The 20,821-nt window shown below is 30.5% G+C and overlaps 1 protein-coding gene and 1 long non-coding RNA gene across 2 annotated transcripts; one reads left to right on the top strand and one right to left on the bottom strand.

Annotated features, from left to right (window-relative positions):
• Positions 1-1,161: 1,161 nt before the first annotated feature.
• Positions 1,162-5,461, top strand: LOC110723767. The gene is made up of 3 exons (XR_002511765.1): positions 1,162-1,340; positions 1,523-1,565; positions 5,157-5,461. It is a non-coding gene; the product is annotated as an uncharacterized LOC110723767 (long non-coding RNA).
• A 7,270-nt stretch (positions 5,462-12,731) lies between these two features.
• On the bottom strand, positions 12,732-15,153 carry LOC110723557. Its single transcript, XM_021902906.1, has 2 exons — positions 14,572-15,153; positions 12,732-14,076 (listed from the first exon to the last, which is right to left on the bottom strand). Exon 2 carries the CDS (start codon positions 14,071-14,073, stop codon positions 13,471-13,473), a length of 603 nt encoding a protein of 200 aa, XP_021758598.1. The 5' UTR covers positions 14,074-14,076; positions 14,572-15,153; the 3' UTR covers positions 12,732-13,470.
• Positions 15,154-20,821: the final 5,668 nt, after the last annotated feature.

Genomic DNA, 20,821 nt, shown 5'->3' with positions numbered 1-20,821 from the left:
GAGAAGCACTCAAACTAGAATGATAGGTAATTACCGCATGATCTGAGCAGATAATCGGTTCATGAACAATCTTTCCATCCGGTGAGTGATAGAACCAATCTTCCGTCACGTAGGCTCTATCAAGCCTTTCAAGGATAAGCTCATTCCCCTCTCTTTTATTACTCCAAGTGAATCTTGGACCCGAGAAAGGAACTTCCGTTGCATTACTACTAAACCTCCAATCCAAGAAAGCATCAATTCCTCTAATAGTAGGAGAGCCACCCAACTTATCACTCCCACTTTCTACTTAGTTGAAGTCCCCTATTATTAGCACATTCTTAAATTCTTCCACAAACCATTGCAGTTTCTCCCAAATTAACCTTCTATTTTCTACTTGAGGCTCACCATAAAGGAACATTACATACTTAAAATTACCATTAGATTCAAAGATCTTACAAAAGATTAGGTTTTTAGAAGAGTAAATACATTCTACTACATCATTAGACCAACTTAAGACTAAAAGACCTCCACTACTTCCTTCCGAGTTCCAACCAAAAACTGAAGTAGAGTGCAAAACATTTAACTTACTAGCCGCACTAACAAAGTCCATTTTAGTTTCCGATAAAAACAAAAACATAGGTAGTTTTGATTGAAATAGCCACACTATGTAGGGAATTGTAAGGGAGTGTGGATCATTAAGACCCCTACAATTCCATGCCACGATCTTCATATCTCTTTAGGGGGTTGGCTTGTAGAAGCCACTCCACCCCCAGAAGAGATCCTCACCGAATCAAGTAAAACCAATTGCAAATCAACATCCATATCATCTCTAATTGCTTTCGATTATGGGCCATTTTTTAAAGGAAAATTGTCAAAAACAACCTTTAATTTACTTTTTTTCTTTTTATACTTTATACTTGACTAGTTGCCCTATCGCGCGCGATGCGCGCGATAGTTCAGCGTTTTTATGGTTAATTGTTGATAATGCGCTTAATTTTACATTATTCATTTAGTTGAAATTTATTGTTATGATTATATGCTAAAAATGAATCATAAGTAAATATGAATATGATTCGTGTTATTTTATTTGATTTTAATAAATTATTTCAAATTGTTGAAATTTATTATAAATTAGAATTTTTTATTTTAAAATAAGGTTATTATTTGAATGTTTGGGCCTGATGGAAGACATAATACAGTAATGGGCTGATACAAGTGTTTAATAAATATTACCATATGTCCAATTGTTTTGTTTAGGTCGGTTGTACGATGTCGTTTTCATTTTTCTTTTTGGTATTCATTCTTCAATTCTTTCGGCCTAATTTCATCTGGGTTTTTTTTCGAATTCTCCTTAGTATGATGTAATGCTCTTATTTTTTGTGCTTTTCTCTTTGGTATTTTACTGTATTTTTTTTTAATTGAATGATTGAGGTTTTTAATGTGTGATAATTGGTTTTAGGTTTCTTATTTCATTTTGCTTTTATTTTTTGCAATTAAGCAAGTTACTAATTAGATTTTCGATTCTACGATTATGTTTTTGCAGGCTTGTCCAGACTCAATCAAGGAAGAAACACAGTAGAAAGTTTGTGAGTTTTGTTTTTACCATTTCTTAATTGGTGTGATTAGAATGTACAAATTATTCATTAAGTTATTTTGGAAAAAATTTGTTCAATTATTGTGGAATTCATCTTGTTTGTAAGCGGATTTTTAAAATTTATTTGGCAAAAGTGTGCTCAATTGTACAGTGAATGCTTGGACTTTTAAATAGGTCAACAATAACTTTGTTTATAGGATTATGGAAGTACTATTTGTCTTCCTTGTTTACAAATAAGCAAGTACTTGATATTGAAAATTTATGCTTTTCTCTATTATGATAATTAATTGGATAAAACTTTAATATAAATAGTACAAATTGTCGTGATCCATGAAAAGATTGTAACAATAAACTAAATTTAATTGATGTTGCTGCATTTATCATTGCTAGCTTTGCAATACATATTTAATCAACCATAATTTTTAATCAAATTATAGTGGTGCATAATCACCACTGGCAATGTCATCTGCCATGGTTTTTAGGTCCTTGGCAGACTACAATATTTTGTGTTTTCCCAAGTCCTTTGGGGGAGTCCGATGCCATTTGTAGAAGACGACCATTTGTATCATGTAGACACCAGCTCTGTTTCTTTAAATCTTGGACTTGGGTGTTATTTTGATGTTTAATTGTCAATAATTATATGGTACTTTTTATTGACAATACATCTAAATAACTATCGTGAAACTCTAATACAAGAATGTTGCTCACCTAGTAAGTTTTATCGGTGGCTACAAACTTGTTCTAGAGTTTCTTTATAAGGGTCACATTAGCAAAAACTTTGATGCTAATGTCCCATATTAGCAATGACTTTGATGCTAATTGTAGATTCATAGTTTATACGCAATGGTATTTTGAGGTAAGCTGAAAATGACCTTTGGTTGATAAGTGGAAGATGGAAACTATTGTTTCTGTGAGTAGGTTTTTGAGACATTTTCTAAGTTAGGTAATGAGAAGTAGATGTATATTGGTTCTGTAGTTGGATAAGGTAGATATCAAGTTGTGTATATATAGCGAGAATATGTATATACTATATGTTAATATATTATTGTGAATCCTGTTAAAAGATAATACTGTGTTTGGATTTTTTTTTTCAGTGTTCTAAGATTGTTTGCAAGATTTTGTAGATTTGGTCAGTTATTTTCGAGTCTGATTGACCATTGTTTTAATTTATGTTATAGTAGTGGAATACGTGGACACTGCGATGATAAACAGGTTGATGAGTAATTCAAAGACATTGATGACTTGATCTGAATTTGGAATCTTTGGAAGGACTTAATCAGATTTTGCTTAATTAACCTGTTAGATCATTTTTTTTTTTTTTGCCAAAATAACTTATTAATAGTATGTAAGTTTAGGTCTAGTTTGTGAGATAATATTATTGTTTGTGAGATGCTTTTGTTTGTTCTAGTTTGACAAGGTTACAGTTGTTGTACATGTTATGGATAAGCTTTGCTATGTTGTATCAAATATGTGATTAACAAGGTCACAGTTGAACATGTTATGTATAAGTTTTGCTATGCAAAATCAGATAAGTGATTATAGTGTGTGCTCTTTTCTTTGTTTGTATATACCTAAAACTTTTTACTTTGTTTTTTAATCAAGTTTTATTCTATTGTACTCAGTGAATCTTAAAATTATCAATTTTATTTCTGCTCACTTTTTTCTTACTTTGGATTTATCTTACTTTTTTCTTATTCTGGATATAAGTATTTGAAAAAATGAGTAGGTTATTAAAAATATAGATAAGTGAGGATTTCTGTTGAGAATCTTAAATAGTGTGAAGATTTTGCTTAGTTGCTTTTTTCACAGTGTGAGAATATGTAGTCACATATATATTTATGTAAATAAAATTAGTAAAAATTAATGATTCTCTGCTATACATGTAAATGAATAAAGTATTGAATAATAAACTCTGGACCTTGTTGTTAATTAATTTGTAGATAGATATTCAATGTCTACTGCTTAAATTATTTTTTTTGTAGGATTATATTCAATGTCTACATGTAAATTATTTTTGTGAGTTGTGTTGCTCATTTAAATCTGCAGAATCATTATGGATGGTAAAAGTTGTTAGGATAATGATGTCTAAGATTCATATATATATATATATATATATATATATATATATATATATATATATATATATATATTTTAATAAAATGAGTGGTTATGTATCAAGTTTGTAGAATCTACAATAGTGGAGTAAATTGTCTATATCTCTGTCCAAAATCTTATGAAATATGACTTTGAAGATTTTTTTAACCTTTTTCTGGTAATAAAGTACAATAATAGAGTCCCTAAGAGAAGGCTAATTAATTGATAGTATGTAAGTTTTAAGAGAAGGCTAATTAAGTGATAGTATGTAAGTTTAGGTTTGTAAAAGTAGATTATTGAAATCTAAAAAGTAGATTATGGATATTTAAAAAACCTATAAGATAAAATTAGGCCATATAATCTGGCTTGTAAGTAATAAGGAGAACATGTTGTAGAGTAAAAAGACTTTGTTGTTAGACTTGAATGATTTATTTGTAACTAATATTATTGGTAATGAGTAATAAACTGCAAATTTACTGTTGCATTATTTGATAATGATTTTCTATGTTAAATATTAATGTTCTGTAGTTTTTTCTATAAAAGGGAGTTCTTTGTAGGCATTTATATCATAGGTCTCAAAGTGAAAAAAGTTTTACTTTTTTACTTTTTAGTAATTCTCTAACTTAGTAGTTGTGATAATGTTTCTTGAGGTAGGCTAGCTGCATTCCATTCATTGCAAGCAAAAAAGAAATTTCTTTATAGAGTTTGTTATCATTACAACTCTTGCGATACATCATTAAGCAGAATTCATACAAAATTCGTAGTCCACTATCATATTATAGTCCCAATTTTCATCCAGTTTTCATGATTTTAAAGTGGTGGTTGTGATACTTAAATTGGGTTCTATATTTGATAACTCCACTTGTTTGTTTTTACAAGGGGAGTTTGTGTTGTTCTAATTGAAAATGGATTTTTTAAATTTCCATTTTCATTCTATTTTGGTGAAGTTCTATCTTTGGTAGTTTGAACAAAATAACATTTTTTTTTCCAATGCTTCAACATCTTTCACAACATTTTTAAAATCTCAGTTCTTCTTTTTCTGGGAAGAAATGCTGGTAAGTATTCTGCACTACTACTTTATAGTAAATTCTTATTTGTGTATTGATTGAATTGAAATAAAACTATCTCCATACCTTATTGGGAAATTGCATGGATGATCGACTGTTGGTTTAAGCCTATGAATTTGTATGGACTTTAAGATAGTATTCTTAAAGTCCATACAAAATTCGTAGGCTGAAATACAACATTGCCACTTAGTAGCTCTTTAATGTTGATTTATTCTTCTTCTCTCTTTTTTTCCTCTGAATATGGGTTTATTTATTCTTCTTCTCTCTTTGTTTCCTCTTAATATGGTTATGATATGGTTGGTAGAGTTCTTTTATAAGCTGAGTGTGTATATTTTTTTTTCCATATATTTTTTAAGGCTGCATTTTTTTTTGTCCTTTTTTTTAATTTTTATTCTATGGTCTAAATTGTGCTCTTAACGCAGGTGATGTCATTAAATGAGGAAGATATCTGTAATGCTGGTAATTGCAACTGCTTAATGTAGTCAAAGCTTGTAAACTTTTTAGTTCAAGTTATGTTTTCGTTGTAGAGTTGATAAAACTAAGGAAATTATATGTAGTAATATTTGTATGAATAAATTAGATGCAAGGATTATTTTGTGTATAGTCTTATTAAAATTTGTATACAATAGTTCATTGTCCAAAATGGATTATTTTTTAATTGTAATTGTTAATTGTAAATTTTCAATAGCATCAATATATAAAGTGCCATCCCAAATGACCATGACTAACCAAATGAAACCAAAATTTCAACCAAATGAAATTGAAACTCAAATAATGACTAACAAAATGAAACCAAAATTCCAACCAAATGAAATTGAAACTCAAATTAAATGAAATTGAAACTCAAATTCAAATATCCACATTTATAACCAGACAATAGAAGCAAATTTTGGCCAAATGTTTGGTTAAATGATAACAATAAGAAGTATCTTTGGACAAATTAATGTGAGGATTGTTACATAAAAGGCCTAGTACTTATAACTGAAGGAATAAGCATGAAAGCATTCCTTTTCAACCTCAAAAATTTCAATAGGAAATCAACAAATTAGTTGTTATGTTGCATAGTTATTATGAAAGCATTCCCAGGAAATCAACAAATTAGCTGTTATGAAAGCATTCCCAGGAAGCATTAATATGTGGCTCTTCTGTCATATTTTCTTTATCAAGTATGCTAGATCTAATTCCTAATCTGTTCAAGGGAATGAGCTAGTTAAAGGCTAAAATTAACGACATGGACTTTAAGTATTAAGCCACTGAGAATCTTTTTTTAGAATAAGTCTAGAGCTTGACTGATCTTGGTTCCTCCTTTTCCCTTAAACTCTTTTTTTCTTCCATAATCTCACTTCACAACTAATAATTCTAATAGATAGTGATGCATGGATCATTATATTCCATGAAAGGTTAACCAAGGCACTAAACCTTTATAGGTTTTTGTTTCTTAGAAATTGTTCTACTTCTACAAGCAAATTCTAATAACATGAGACAGAAAACATGACATCAATCAATGAATTTAAGTTACCCATATTTATTATCTAAGCATACACCTGTGTCATTCAAGAATTAAAAAAGAAAGAATTCTACACAAACTCCACGAATGTCACCTCTAATCCCTTAAAAACAACATAAGCAAATTAAACCAGCATATATTGATCATATAATTTATGTTCTTCAGCTGTCCTCGGTTATTTTCTGCTTATTCAAATTAATGCTATTGATTAAGATATGAACATGAAGTTTACTTATTAAGCACTAAAAACGGATTTTGGATATTCTAAGATATTATAAAATATATTATATAATTATAACATATATATACATCAAAAGATCATAAGATTTATGTGAGTTTTACGAATAATAATATAGCCTACTTAATAACAAGAATTTACTTAAGATGATACTGATGTTTTTAGTAGAGTTTGCATTACAAAATAAGGTAGCATTTATTTACTGGTTTAGAATCTACACACATGATTCATTGGAACTGAATGCTACTATAAGAAAGCCTTCAAAATGCATAACATTGCAATGGAAAAGTTGTTCGTTGGAGTCTTTAGTAGTAAGAAATTACAGTGCTGCTAGCTTAAGTCCAGCTTACTCCTTTTAATACCCATGATAAACTTTGGTATTTTTTGAGGGCCTGTGATGGACCGATTTGAATGAAAATATCATTAGAGCTTAGGTCACGAGCAATGGCACCAAAATCCAGTATTCCCTATATAATATTGGAAGTAAATATCAGTATTGATTAGTTAAAAATATTGAGGTTAAAATGTCAATGTATGATTCACTTACAAAGATTGTTTGTTCATATATTTCAGCAGCAGGTAGCCTAAATAATTTCTCACAATCTTCAACAAAAGCGGTAAAAGTCATTGTATCGCTTTCATCTGTTGCGTCAAATTTGAAAGTACACCTGTAATTTTTTTTTTTCAAAACAGCATACATATCATGTATTCATGTCATAGTAAGCATACAAAATATTGGCTGAAGAATTCAATGCATATTAAGGTTATATTGATTACCTAGGCACAACAACACAATTAAGCTTAAAGCATTGTGGACAAGTTAAGATTGTATCTAGTGGTTCATCCAATTTCTTGCCACACTTGTTACAACCAATATAAGCAATCAAGCTTGCTTGATCTGGTTCAGGAATCTTTACTTTCAACCAGTATTTCTCCTCTTGCAGGGTATTTGTAGCCTAATTCATAAAAAGCATCTAAGTAAGGACTCTTGAAAATAGGTATATTACATAGTAGGCTTTCTAAAAGAGTTTCAACAAGTATAATAGCAAATCTGGGGTTTAAATTGATATGTAAGTTATTTTTCCAACCTTTTTAAGCATGATCTGTTGAATTGTTACTATCTGTCTTTCTTTAGAAGGGTTCTTGGTGTCTAGCAGGCGTGCCATAATATCTCCAAGATTATCTTTATTTGATTGAACCCTGTGCGTTGTTAAGTAAAAAAAAACAATTAACGATACATCTATGTTCATAAACTAAAAGGCACATGTTTAATAACACATGTTACCAGACACTAAAAGCCTTGAATTCATCTCCAATGGGATTGGTCTCAAAGGTTGTAGAAAGGCTACTTGTGAGATTAAATCTTGCAAGGTCACAAAGTCAAGTATTGATGATTATAAATGCTATCTTACATTATAAGCTAATAGTAGGAATAATAATGATTATAGTTAGCATAATATAAAGTCAAATTTTATATAGTTTAACCTTTGATGCATATATACCTCTGCTTGTGGCCACCCTTAGATTCAGTATACCAATAATAGTTGGTTCTTCTGCCCATCCAAGTAACTTAGCATCTTTCATTTCTGTAAGGTCATCCCATACAGAAACAGTCATTGGTTGTGTTGTGCTGCAAGATCAATTTAAGTATTATGAGAATATGATAGATGTTTACTTGAAACAAGTATTATTTAGCATATCTTATAAAGTAATTTAAATGGACCTGTGGTCTATTATGTTGATATCACGTACTGGATGATCGATGTCCTGCTCATTTGTTATTATCCTTATTTCACTAATGAAGAGCACCAAACCAAGAATATCTATAAATTGCACATAAGTTTATTATTAATTTATAAAGGGTATAAGTACCGAAGCAGAACTGAGTATTATAACATGTTACCAAAACGATCATCTTTGTCACTGTTGTATGGAATCGAAGCCAAGGGTATATAGTTTGGCTTATGGGGAATTATTTCGGCTGTAGGCTGCACAATTCTCCTTCCACCAAACTTAATTTGGCATTCATCTTCAAATGTAGCAATTTTTTCATTTACAGCTTGAAGTGGTGCATTTGCGATCTCATGAGTGTTATCTTTCTCAAATATTTTGCCATATTCCTGAATTTGGTTTTCAAAAAGAGTTCCTTTTACCTTTGTTCCTTATACACATGTATATCAAAAATAACATTATATTATTAGTTGTTAATTATAATAATTTTCCATTCTCCTAGATGCAAAGTTATAAATGATAAAACAGACATGTAGAGAAATTTACGTGACAAAAGACACTAAAAGAGATCCTATGATAAAGATGTTGCTACTGAGAAATAAGACCATTTCAGAGGTTCCAGATTACAGATATTGAACAACCAGTAGGTATCAAGACCATTTTCATTAAAGTATATTTGTAGACAATGTTACTACCAATTCTAATAATCAATGAGCTTCTTAGTTAACTATACAATAATAATACTTCATATAAGGCTCTAAAAGTTCTTTTAAAATAATACTCTATAAATATATAAACATACATTATTGTATACATGATAATTACAGAATACCGGGTCATCTTTAAAAGTAACAACCATAAATTTGGTTTTCTTTTGCGGCGAGATGAGGACACGAGATTTTTTAGCAACCTTGACCTTAACCATGTAGTTCTTAGAAGTTGGTTTTAAATCTTTCAAGAATATGTGACCAGAACCCGAGCCTTTTCCTTGGCTGGAACTTGACTCTTTTTCTTGTTTCATGTTACTCTATAAATAATTCATAATAAATTTAGTTAAATAATTCAATATTGTACATGATGTTACAGAATATATGCAAAGCAAACTTCTAAGGATCAATATTGTACATGATGTATACTGACTTTAATATCATTTGGAATGTTTTGGAACAGATATACCACGAGAGAAACCAACAAAAAATATATTTTGAGCTAAGAATCTACCATAAATATGTGTTGCATGTACTATACATAATGATAGATAACAATTTATTGCAAAAAGTATCTCTTACAGAACTACATTGAATGCAAAAAATTCTATCTGCTATTTTTAACAAAGAATAATCACTTGTTCCATTAATACATCCGTCGGATTTAATGTTTCCTCTCCAACATTATTTGAAATAGCAGATAGAATGTATCAAAACCAAAAAGAACTAAATTTAATGTTTCCTCTCCAACAAAATATGAGCATGAGGAAGGCCACGTTTTTGAAATTCAACTACATATATCAATGCTGCAACCTCTCCAAAAATTTTCTCTTCCATTATCTGTTTCTTAAGAGCAATCAACTTTGCATGAAAAATTTTGGCAACTAAATCAGGCCTATTTTGTGCTAGCTCACCAGAAGCTAATTGTTCTTTGATTTCTGGCCAATTTGCATTGCACGTCATTGTTATGAATAAATCCGGCTTTCCATACCTTTGTACAAGAGTGATTGCATTGAGATATCTACTTCGTAGATCCCTTGGGCCACCAAGAAAGGAGGGTGGTAGTATGACATAATGACCAACATTTCCAGAATTGGTTTCCCCGGCCTCATAACTATCAATAAGACCCTGGTAAAGATCAGCCCGAATAGCAGCCTGATTTTTGCGAAAGAAATCCAACCTAGTGTTTTCAAGCTTAACATACATATCAACAATATATTGCTGCAATAAAATACAAGCTCTGAGTAAATAATTAGTCTCCCTGATCTGCAACTTATAGGCATAGTATTCTCTACAGGAAATCCGCTTTACCTTCCTTTTGTTGCTAGTTTCTGCATCTGATTTAGCCAAATTTAAAATCATAAAGTCAGCAACAACCAACAATGCGAATATCCAACTATAACATTTACCATTATTATTGTACATGTGATCAGTAATTAACATAAGCAAAAGTTTTAACAGAACTATAGCATAACTATTGATTAGCGATAAAAAAAAATCCAAAATATTCTCCATATTTATAAATATCTTCCTATAATAGACTCTCATTTCTAATTTTTAAAATCAGATGTATTAAAAAAATATGGATGGTCAGTACTTACTTGCAGTTTCCTCAGCAAATAAATCCTCAACACTATTAATAGACTCTAAGTGACAAACTTGTTGCTCCAAATCTGTGACTTGATCAGTAATAACTTCTAATTTTTCAAGGCCTGTGTGCCATCCACAATCTCCATGTGGAAATAAGAGTGGATACTGAAGTGGATCATAGCACCCAAAATAATGCATAATTTTATGAGACGTATTTGACTTCCCATAAACAATAATATGAGGGCTACTATACTGGCTAGCAAATGTGTCTTCAGACCATATTACCACCACTTCATTTGCAGTAGGAGCATTATACACTCGTTGGTCTAGAACAGGATTGTTATTCAAATGAATTTCTGTGCTCTCCACAACAGGAATTTCTCTCAATGAACGAAAAAAACGTGCATATGGATTAGACTCCATCACTTCCATGAGAACTCGAACAATGTCTTCTCGTACTTGTGGAAAAGTAGTTGTACGGTTCCTAATCTCGTGTTCAGCATCATAAAAATACATCTGCAAATACTTAGGTTTCGTATTATCCAGTAACAAATCAGGAATATTGTGATATATTTGGCCATGCAGTTTAAAGACGAATATTCCTTTTTCACTTGATGCTTCAATACTTCCACCCAATGAAGTAAATGCAAAAAGATTATTATACATTCGAGAGTATGCTCTAAAATGATCACTTGTTCACCATCAGAGGTAAAAAGATTAATCAATTCTGTCGGCCAAGCATTTTCAACCAACCGGACACCACCATTTCGACAGCAGAAGAACAATGTTTCATAAGCAAATTTTGTAGCAAAACATTTAGGACATACACCAGGAGCTGGTAACTTAAGTGCTTCAGTAGGAATCTTTCCCCCAGATATTAGTGCAATTTCAACTGATACAATATTTAAGTCTGTTAGCAAAGCTGCACTTGATAGTATTCTTGGATACTATTCCAAATTTTTAAAAACCAGAACCAATACCTTGTCCCTTTTTTTTCCCACTTCTACTGCTTATCTTTTTATCTGATTTACTTTTAAGAATCTTAACTCTCATCTTTTCCTTGAGCATTGTTTCTACATTTGAAATATAATAAAAAGATTATTCCACATATTACATACAAAATATTTCTAAAGTGCCTAAGCTAGATCGTTAGCAAAAATATTTGAAACAACTTAAGTGATATAGAATAACAAAAATCAAAGACTTAGATAATTATATCCATAATTAAATGGTTACCTTGGCCTTTCTCTGCTTTCTTTTTTCGTTCTATTTTCTTATGTAGCATACTTTTATTAGATCCAATAGTGCCAACATCATCTACAATGGAACTATTTGCATTGTCCATAACCAACACTCGTTTAGAAGAACATTGTCTACGATTTGGAAGACACTGTCCTGACTCAACAGGAAGATTATCTATGAAAGCCTGATCTCGCTTTGTTCTATATCCTCTTAGTTTCCATGGTTGATTCATGGATGTTATACATGGAAGACTCTGAACTACTGTAATAGATAGCCTTTCTGTTTTAAATTCCTCATCATTTAACTTGCGCTTTCCTCTTCTCCGTTGCTGGTTTAAAGATTCTTGAACAAAAAAAAAAAAAAAAAAAACACATGATATAGGCTATTTGAAATCAATCATAGACTAATAAACTATAAAGACATGCTATACACACTTTCAGCATCCTAAATATAACCAAATACTTAGAAGCATAGCCATTTTATAAAAAATGTAATCAAATACTTAGAAGTATTAGCCATTTTATATTTTTATATCACAAAGTATAGCTTATTGATTGTATTTTTAGGTTTTTAATCACAACCATAAAAATAGAAAAGTAACCAATGGATTCTATTTTACTTTCACAACAGAAAAACTATTTTTCATAGATATTTTTTAATAAAAGATTTAAATATAAATAAAGAATCAAAACCCATTTTTTATGCAACAGATGTAGATCTTCTTTCACCATACGCCTTCTTCGTAATACAATGTTGACATCAAACCTGTAAATTTTACAGTTGAAAGAAATCATTAATGCGAAAATTATAATGCTTTTCAATTCTATAGGTAATAACAATACAAATATATGAGCATAAAATATAGCAAAAATAACTATGTTACAAAAAAAGCAACTATAAATAACACATTAAATAAAATATTATTCATTGCAAAATGCAGATTCAGTACATAAACAACACTTTGATTGCAATAATCTTTAGCATATTTCAAAAGCCTTACATTACTAAAGTGCTTAGTTCATAATACTGAGCACATACTGCATTACAAAACAGCTTAGTTTACAATCCTAGACCCACACTTAGAATACCTACATTATATTTAAAATCCCAACAGGAATTCAAAATTACAATTCCAAAGCCATCCTTTAATCCAATGGCCAACTCTCTTTAAACCAGAAACATGGAAGAGAGTGGCAAACATATCCTACTACACATAAACAAAGACTAATATTACTCAGTAGTCTAAAGATCAGATGCCTTCTTCCCAATACTTCTTCACAAGAACCAAAATACAAAAGATATCCATAGCCCACTATCTCTTCACAAAATCAGGGAAGATAAGCAACAATGCCATAGTCCTACTCAGTTTTCCTGCGCTTAAATACAAGTTCTAGCTCCCCAGGTACACTACGCAGAACCCTGGCAGAAGATTCTCCAGATGATGAAACAGCTCCAAATGATGGCCTAGAATGACGTTTTTTCGGAGGAGGCGGAACAGCAATCTGAGAAGGAATTTATGATTCCTTGCCTTTAGGAGTCACAGAGGAAGACACCACTTCACCAAATTTTTCAGCACGACTTTTGATACCCTTCTCAATTAGGTCCCTTTCATTGTTAAGCATAGACAAAGTAGTTTGCAGGGCACTTCGACCATAATTGGCATCAACAATATAAAAATTAAAGTTGTAAAGCAAGAAATAAATAATATTTCTAGCCAGATTCTACTCAGCAGCTTCACATTCAGGACGGGTATCTCCAAAGATACACTCAGGAAGTTCTTCACTTGGTGGAAAAGTGACCATAGTCCATGAAAAATAATGCTCACCACTGAACTCAAGAGTCATAATTGGTGAAATGGCAGCACTGGTACGCCTGAGAATAGTTTTCAGAAATAGCTTGTATTCCAAAGTAACACTATGCATAGGCAAACCAGATCCAGTAGCAAGGAGACTCTGATTTGCCCCAAGGGCTTCATTACCATCACTAATTCCCAGTGGACGTCTCTTCATTCGGAGCAAAGTAGCACATCTTTTGTAAGACCGAATTTGTTCAACAGTAAAATCTTCAACAGCCACATCATACAAATCCATGAGGCCATGTATTGCCAGTTCAGCAGCTTTTTCAGCAGATCTCTTTAGTTTTCCACACTCACCACCATCATAAACATAATCCTCATTACCACTCTTTGACTGAATCTTAACAGATACCTTATTTCCAAGAAAATCAGTAATCTGATAAACTGGTTTTCCAAGTCCAACACAGTCAGTAATCTGTTCCAATAATGGCTGAAATGGAACTGCAATAAGGTACATCACTTCCGCCATGACCTGTGTAAGTCAATGAATTACATAAAGCAGCAGCTATATGAAAGACCAATGTTTCCAATGCATCGACAACTCTGATTGTAGTTCTTATATAATAAATTCCAGTTTTGATGATCTGTTAACTATCTATAAGGACTGGTATACCACTACCATTCTATACTAACCAAAATAATCTCTAATACAATCCTAAACTAAATAAAGGATAAACAACTATACCAAATACACCAAGGAAAGCACACAACCCTGCTTAGAAGGGAAATGTCATGTCTTTCGCTCAATAAAGAAAGCATACAACAAATACAAAGCTTACACATTTTTTTTAAAAAACTGAAACCTTCTTAATTAATCAGAACATTGGCTAATACATATATTAAACAAGTTAGGATAAACACATATTAAACTATGCACACTTTGTTTGAAACCACATAGCTCTTAAGAAATGATTAATTAACTATTAATTATTAAGAAGAAATTAAGAAATAAACCAAGATAACTCACCAACAAACTGCGATTTTCGACGGATGAATTGTTCTTGTAAAAAGCAATCAATAATCACCAAAGAACTCCTACACAACATTTAATTTTTTTAAAAAATTATTAAATCCACAATTAGAAGCAAAACTACTTCTAATAAATCATTCTTGACCATTCTCCTTAACTGTACGAGCAATAAATCATGGAACAAATCTACAATTATCTAAGATTGTTCCACAATAAACATAACTAAAACAATAAAATAGAAATACCAAAGCAATAACCTGAACCAAAAATAACATGGAAATCATACAACTATCAAAATAAGCAAAACAACTGAACAAGAAATTAATACAGAAATCTGAATTTAAATCTGATAATACACAAACTAAGGGTGTCCGTTCGGTTTTCGGTTTGGATTTAGTCCAAATCCGATCCAATCCGAAATATAATTCGGTTTTCAATTTTCCAATCCGATCCGATCCGAATTTCTCTCTTGATCCAATCCGATCCAATCTGAATTACAATTCGGTTATTTGGATCCGATCCGAAAATCCGAATTATAATACTTTATTTTTTTAGCGCCTAATACAATTATAAAAATAAAGCTTTACTATAAATAAAAGTCTTCAAAATCATGATTAAAATACATAGTTCAACGTCAAGTCATTAATTAATTAATACAAAGTCTCTCTAATTTATTTTATGTAGTATTAAGTATTTGAGTTAAACTTCAAAATATACAGAAATCCATATTTATACAAGCTTAATTTTACAATTCGGTTTTCGGTTTGGATTGGATCCAATTAGGGTTAATCCGATCCAATCCGAAAATCCGAATTTCCAAAAAATCTCAATCCGATCCGATCCGATTTTTAAAGTTCGGATCCGATCCGAATTGATAATTCGGTTTGGATTGGATTGGATTTCGGTTTTTATCCGAATTATGGACACCCCTAACACAAACAAATTAGTAGTAATAGCATGATCTAAAACAACTGAACAAGAAATTAATACATAAATCTTAATTTAAATCTGATAATACACAAACAAATTAGTAGTAATAGCATGATCTATAGTTCAAAGATCATTTAAAACCCAACATAATTATCAAACTACTCATGACCACAGAAATCTGAATTTGAATCTAATAATACACAAACTAATTAGTATCAATAGCATCATCTATAGTTCAAACATCATTTAAAACCCAACATAATTATCAAACTATTCATAAAACACTCATCCAATTTTAATAATTGTATTAGAATCCATATTCAGACTGCATTCCATATCTCCATTACATGGTTCAACCCTTTATTACTGTCCACTAATTTTGGTTCAGAATCATAAAGTCCAGGCTAATTAAGTCCAGTATTTAAATTCAGTATCATTCCACACATTATATATTGCATAAACAATGAATCAGAAACAACATAAATTGAATATAATTAAATTAATTGATTAAAAAAAAACAAAGAATAACAATACCTATAGAAAAGGTAAATAACACCCAGCACAATAAAATCTTCTAACCCAAAGCAAAGTATATATAGACAAGGAAAAAAGAGCTGACTACCATCAAGAAAAAAAATGTGAAAAGGACACAAAAATAAAATACACACACAAGAATTGCCAAGCAAAACAAGACGCACCAAAATCAGGAAAAAAATACAGCCACACACTGTATTAAACAGTAGCAGTATGGGCAAGCCACCCTATAAGTGTACCATCCATAGACTTTACTTAATTATCTCCATTTTTCAAGATAAACTAAACTAAAATAATATCTTAAGTGAACAAATATCTTAAAACCAACCATAACCTATAATCCCCTTTATTAAAAAATTAAAAAAAAAAAACCCTGAAAAAAAAATTAAGCAATCAGATAATAATCCAAGCATTTAAAAATAACTCTAGCTAAAATAAAATCAACAATTCTGCTTTACTGTACATTTGTCATCGTCGTTATAAAGAATTTAACACTTAAAAAAAATTATGCACACAGTTAACACAATGTCAAAACCAACTAAAACACACCTAAATTATTCACAGTAATAGCTAAGCACAATTTATTCAGAATTAAAACTAACTCAAACAAAGTTACTTACCAAACAATGTCCAACAACATACCTACGATCACCACATATAATACGATTAAAGCAGACCAAACAAAGCAACAAAACACTACATTAACTCAATTAAATTACTCACATAATGAAGTTAGTATTAGAACCAATAGTCTGATAAAACAATTAGGAATTATATAAAAACACAATTACAACATAAAACAATTAGGAATTAAATTAAAACACAATTACAACATAATTGACAAACCTCCTTTCAATCCAATCCCGTATATAAAGAGCCATAAATGAAACCAAAATTTCAACCAAATGAAATTGAAACTCAAATAATGACTAACAAAATGAAACCAAAATTCCAACCAAATGAAATTGAAACTCAAATTAAATGAAATTGAAACTCAAAGACAAAAGAAGCAAATTTTGGCCAAATGTACAGTAAACTACATGGACTTTAAACTCATATCACTATTCCCCAAGGATGTTGACCAATTTTTGAAGGTTTCCACTTTCGAATGAGTTAAGATTATAAATTTTTTTTGTTAAAGACAATTTTTTTTTTTAAAACTGTATCAGTTATTACTTTAGACCTGATTTCTGTTTTTTTTTTTTTTGTCAAAAACCACCAAACCTAATTTTCCATATTGGCCCTCTAATTTCCGACATTGACCACAGTGTGCTTGTCACATGACCCTTACTTTTGCTAACTACACCCTCTCCCCTCCAAATCCCCTACTTAAAAACCCCTGCTCTCTCATCTATTTTCTTTTCTCTGTTGGACTGGTTCGTAACATAGCTCTACATTTTCCACTGCCCTAGGGACGGGCCTGTTTCTATGTCATAAAGTATTTTTAATATATTTGTATTAATATATTATCATTGCATTTCATTTTATTAACCTGTATTGTATTACAAATTTCTGTAAAAAAATTGAAAATAAAAGGAAACTTAGGGATAACTGTAAGGTGCTGCTTCACATTAAATATATGAAAGAGTTGCAAGGTAAGTCCAACGTATTCGAGAGGAGTAGCCACCTGATGGATTTTCCAGCCGTGTATACCATACTGTTTTTCTACAAGTTGTAGAGATGTTTCAAAAGTCATCTCCTCATCATCACTAATGTTATACCAGTTATCACAAATTATTTTGTGTTTTCATATGATTTTAAAAATATAACGAGTATGTAATTGTTCTTTAAATTTGTAAATTGATCTTTAAATTTGTAAATTGAAGAATACATCAATATACGTTCTTACTTGCATATACGAAGTAAATACAGAATAGATAAATCTCATGTTCAATGCTTCTTGAAAACAATCCGCGTTGTAGTAAATTGGTAAACCTCCTACAAGCGACCGAGCAAATCACTTCCCAAAATAGTAAACCAGTTGTAGCCGCAGTAGAGAATCTAACCTATTTAATAAGTGGATTCAAAATATTGAAATAAATTCATTTAAATATTTATTCATAAACAAATATTACATGCAATTACATGAATAAACAAATTACATGAAATTATTTATAAAATAACAAATTACATGTAGCAATGTAAATATTATATTTCACATAATCACATAGTTATTTCATCTAATAATGTGTCTTGATACATTTTTAAAATTTTGTATTTTATTTTTCTTATAATCAATAATTCAACGCTTGATAAATAATTATATCTTTATTTTATAAATATTTTTAAAATATATTTTTTATTATTAATAAGTGGGGTTAATTGACCCAAATTTAGTTTCGGCTACAAGGAAATTAATGTCAAAATTATTAACTAAAATTGAGGGGGAAAAAACCAAATAGTATACTTTTTTTATTATGAAAAAACAATTTAAGTCGGACCCTAATTAATTATGTATTTACAAATTTATAAAAATAATTATCGAAATCACGAATTTGATTAAGAATGGGTTGAGATTCAGATTACGAAAAGCATGTATCGTAAACTGTGCGTAGTCTTAAAGGGATGAAAACTTAGAAACCTTCCATCCATGTTTTTCATATTGCTCTCATACAAATTCATCGGACTTCAAGTTACCGAAATCAAGTTTGTTGATAAAATAACACAGATCGTGAATCTCATACTTCAACTTAAAAATCCGCGAAGGCAACTTGCTTTTCAGCATTTTCTTATTAAACATATAGGGTTGCACACCATGAAGGGAAGCGGTGTTTCCGTCGCTGCCACACTTGTGAAATTTTTTCCATTCATTTGCCAAATTGTTGCATAGGATATACCCTTTTGCTAGTTGTCATTAATTTTTTGTTAGCCGGAATATGAAAAATGTACGCAAACTATCAGTAAAATTAACATAGTAAAATGGCGAAAAGTGTGTAAAAACTTAAAACCACACATATACTTTTGAACATTTAGTGAAATTTTTTTGAACGTTTTACAAAAATATGAACATCTAGTAAAAAAAATATGAACACGTCACAAAAAATGAACATAAACGTGCAATTTTTATGTTCATATTTTATAAAGAAATGTTCATTTTGTATACAGTAAATGTTCAGGTTATATTACAAAACTATTGAATTATTACGAGTTAGACAAACTTCTTTCAAAATTTGTTTGACTTGCAATAATTCAAAATTTGTGATTGTTCATATTTTTTTACTAAATGTTCAAAATTTGTTATTATTCATATTTTTTTTACTAAATGTTCAAAAGTATATGTGTGGTGCATTGCGATTGTTCATATTTTTTTTTACTAAATGTTCGAAATTTGCGATGTTCAGATTTTTTTTACTAAATGTTCGAAATTCGCGATTGTTCAGATTTTTTTACTAATTATTCAAAAGTATAGGTGTGATGCATTGCGATTGTTCAGATTTTTTAACTAAATGTTCAAAATTTGCGATGTTCAGATATTTTTACAACATGTTCAAAATTTACAATTGTTCAGATTTTTTTTACTAAATGTTCAAAAGTATAGGCGTGGTGCACCTATTTCTAGGTGCACCATGGTGCAGCTTATTATTTGCGGGTTTATGACAAGCAAAGCATAATTTCTTATTGGGTGTGGCCCAAATTTTAGGCACATCATTTTAAATTCTTGTACTGCGTATACATTTGATATGAACGTGTGTTGGCAGGAAAATGTTTATTTTTAGAGTACTTTTTTTTTTATGGTAAGGGTAAGGACCCTAGTCGAACCTCAACCATTACAGGTTTTTTGGTCTAATATTTGTGAGTCAGACACTTTGAAACTAAGGGGAAGGGTAATTGGGTAAGGGATTCCAGTATCCCACCCACGAAGTGCCTCTAATTAAAAAAAATTGAACCCCCAACCTAAAGATTAAAAGGTGAAATTTTTCCCACTAAACCAAACTTAGCTTGGTACCAATAATATAGGATAATTTGCTTGACACCTTGTATGTCGTATGCCTAAGTCAAATTTCATGTACTGTCAAAGTCATGTTAATTTATACTTCATATATACTAACAATGTCAACTTGGTGCCATCTTTAAATAAGACTAGTGAGCTTAAATTTAACATTAATTACGTAGTATGTTACTGAAAAATGTATAGCTAATTCACTTAAGTGTTCTATATCTTTTTTTTTTTTTAAATCAAATGTTATAAGCTTGACCCCCTAGGTCTCTGTATGTTGGTCCAAGATTTACCGTTAATGGAGCATACTTCATAGATGTGGTTTCGAGTATGTGTAGGGTGGTCGATTGCACAGTGTCTCTAAGAGCCTGTTCTCATTTGCTGAAATGAATTGATTGGAGCTGAACTGAAATTAAGCTGAAGAGAACTGGCTCAATAAAACTACTATAGAAGGGCTCTTGTTTTTGAAATTTACTTGTACAAAGTAAGTTGAAAACTTGTTAATCAATCATCTATTATTTAATTTTATCACAAAATTTATGATTTCATAAAATATTTCGCTAAAAAAATGATTTTAGGGCTCAATTTAACAAAATTACGCCGGGTCATTTCCTGTGTTAGCATTTATAGCCCCGTCTTTTTGATACTTCGTATGTAATAACTCGCACTAGTTCAAGTGATAGCTTATTGGGTGGTTGTCTATGTTCTTGAAATTACTTTGTATATCTGTATTATTGTTATCGAATTAGTTTTGATATATATTTCAAGCTTTTCCTCCATTTTATAATAATCATAAAGTTTTTTTTTTCCCCTTAAAGGCAATACTTTCTATTTGGTAAGGAAATA

The sequence above is a fragment of the Chenopodium quinoa genome, unplaced genomic scaffold, assembly GCF_001683475.1.
Source record: "Chenopodium quinoa cultivar QQ74 unplaced genomic scaffold, ASM168347v1, whole genome shotgun sequence".
NCBI lineage: Eukaryota > Viridiplantae > Streptophyta > Magnoliopsida > Caryophyllales > Amaranthaceae > Chenopodium > Chenopodium quinoa.
This window is presented reverse-complemented; position numbering and strand designations above follow the sequence as displayed.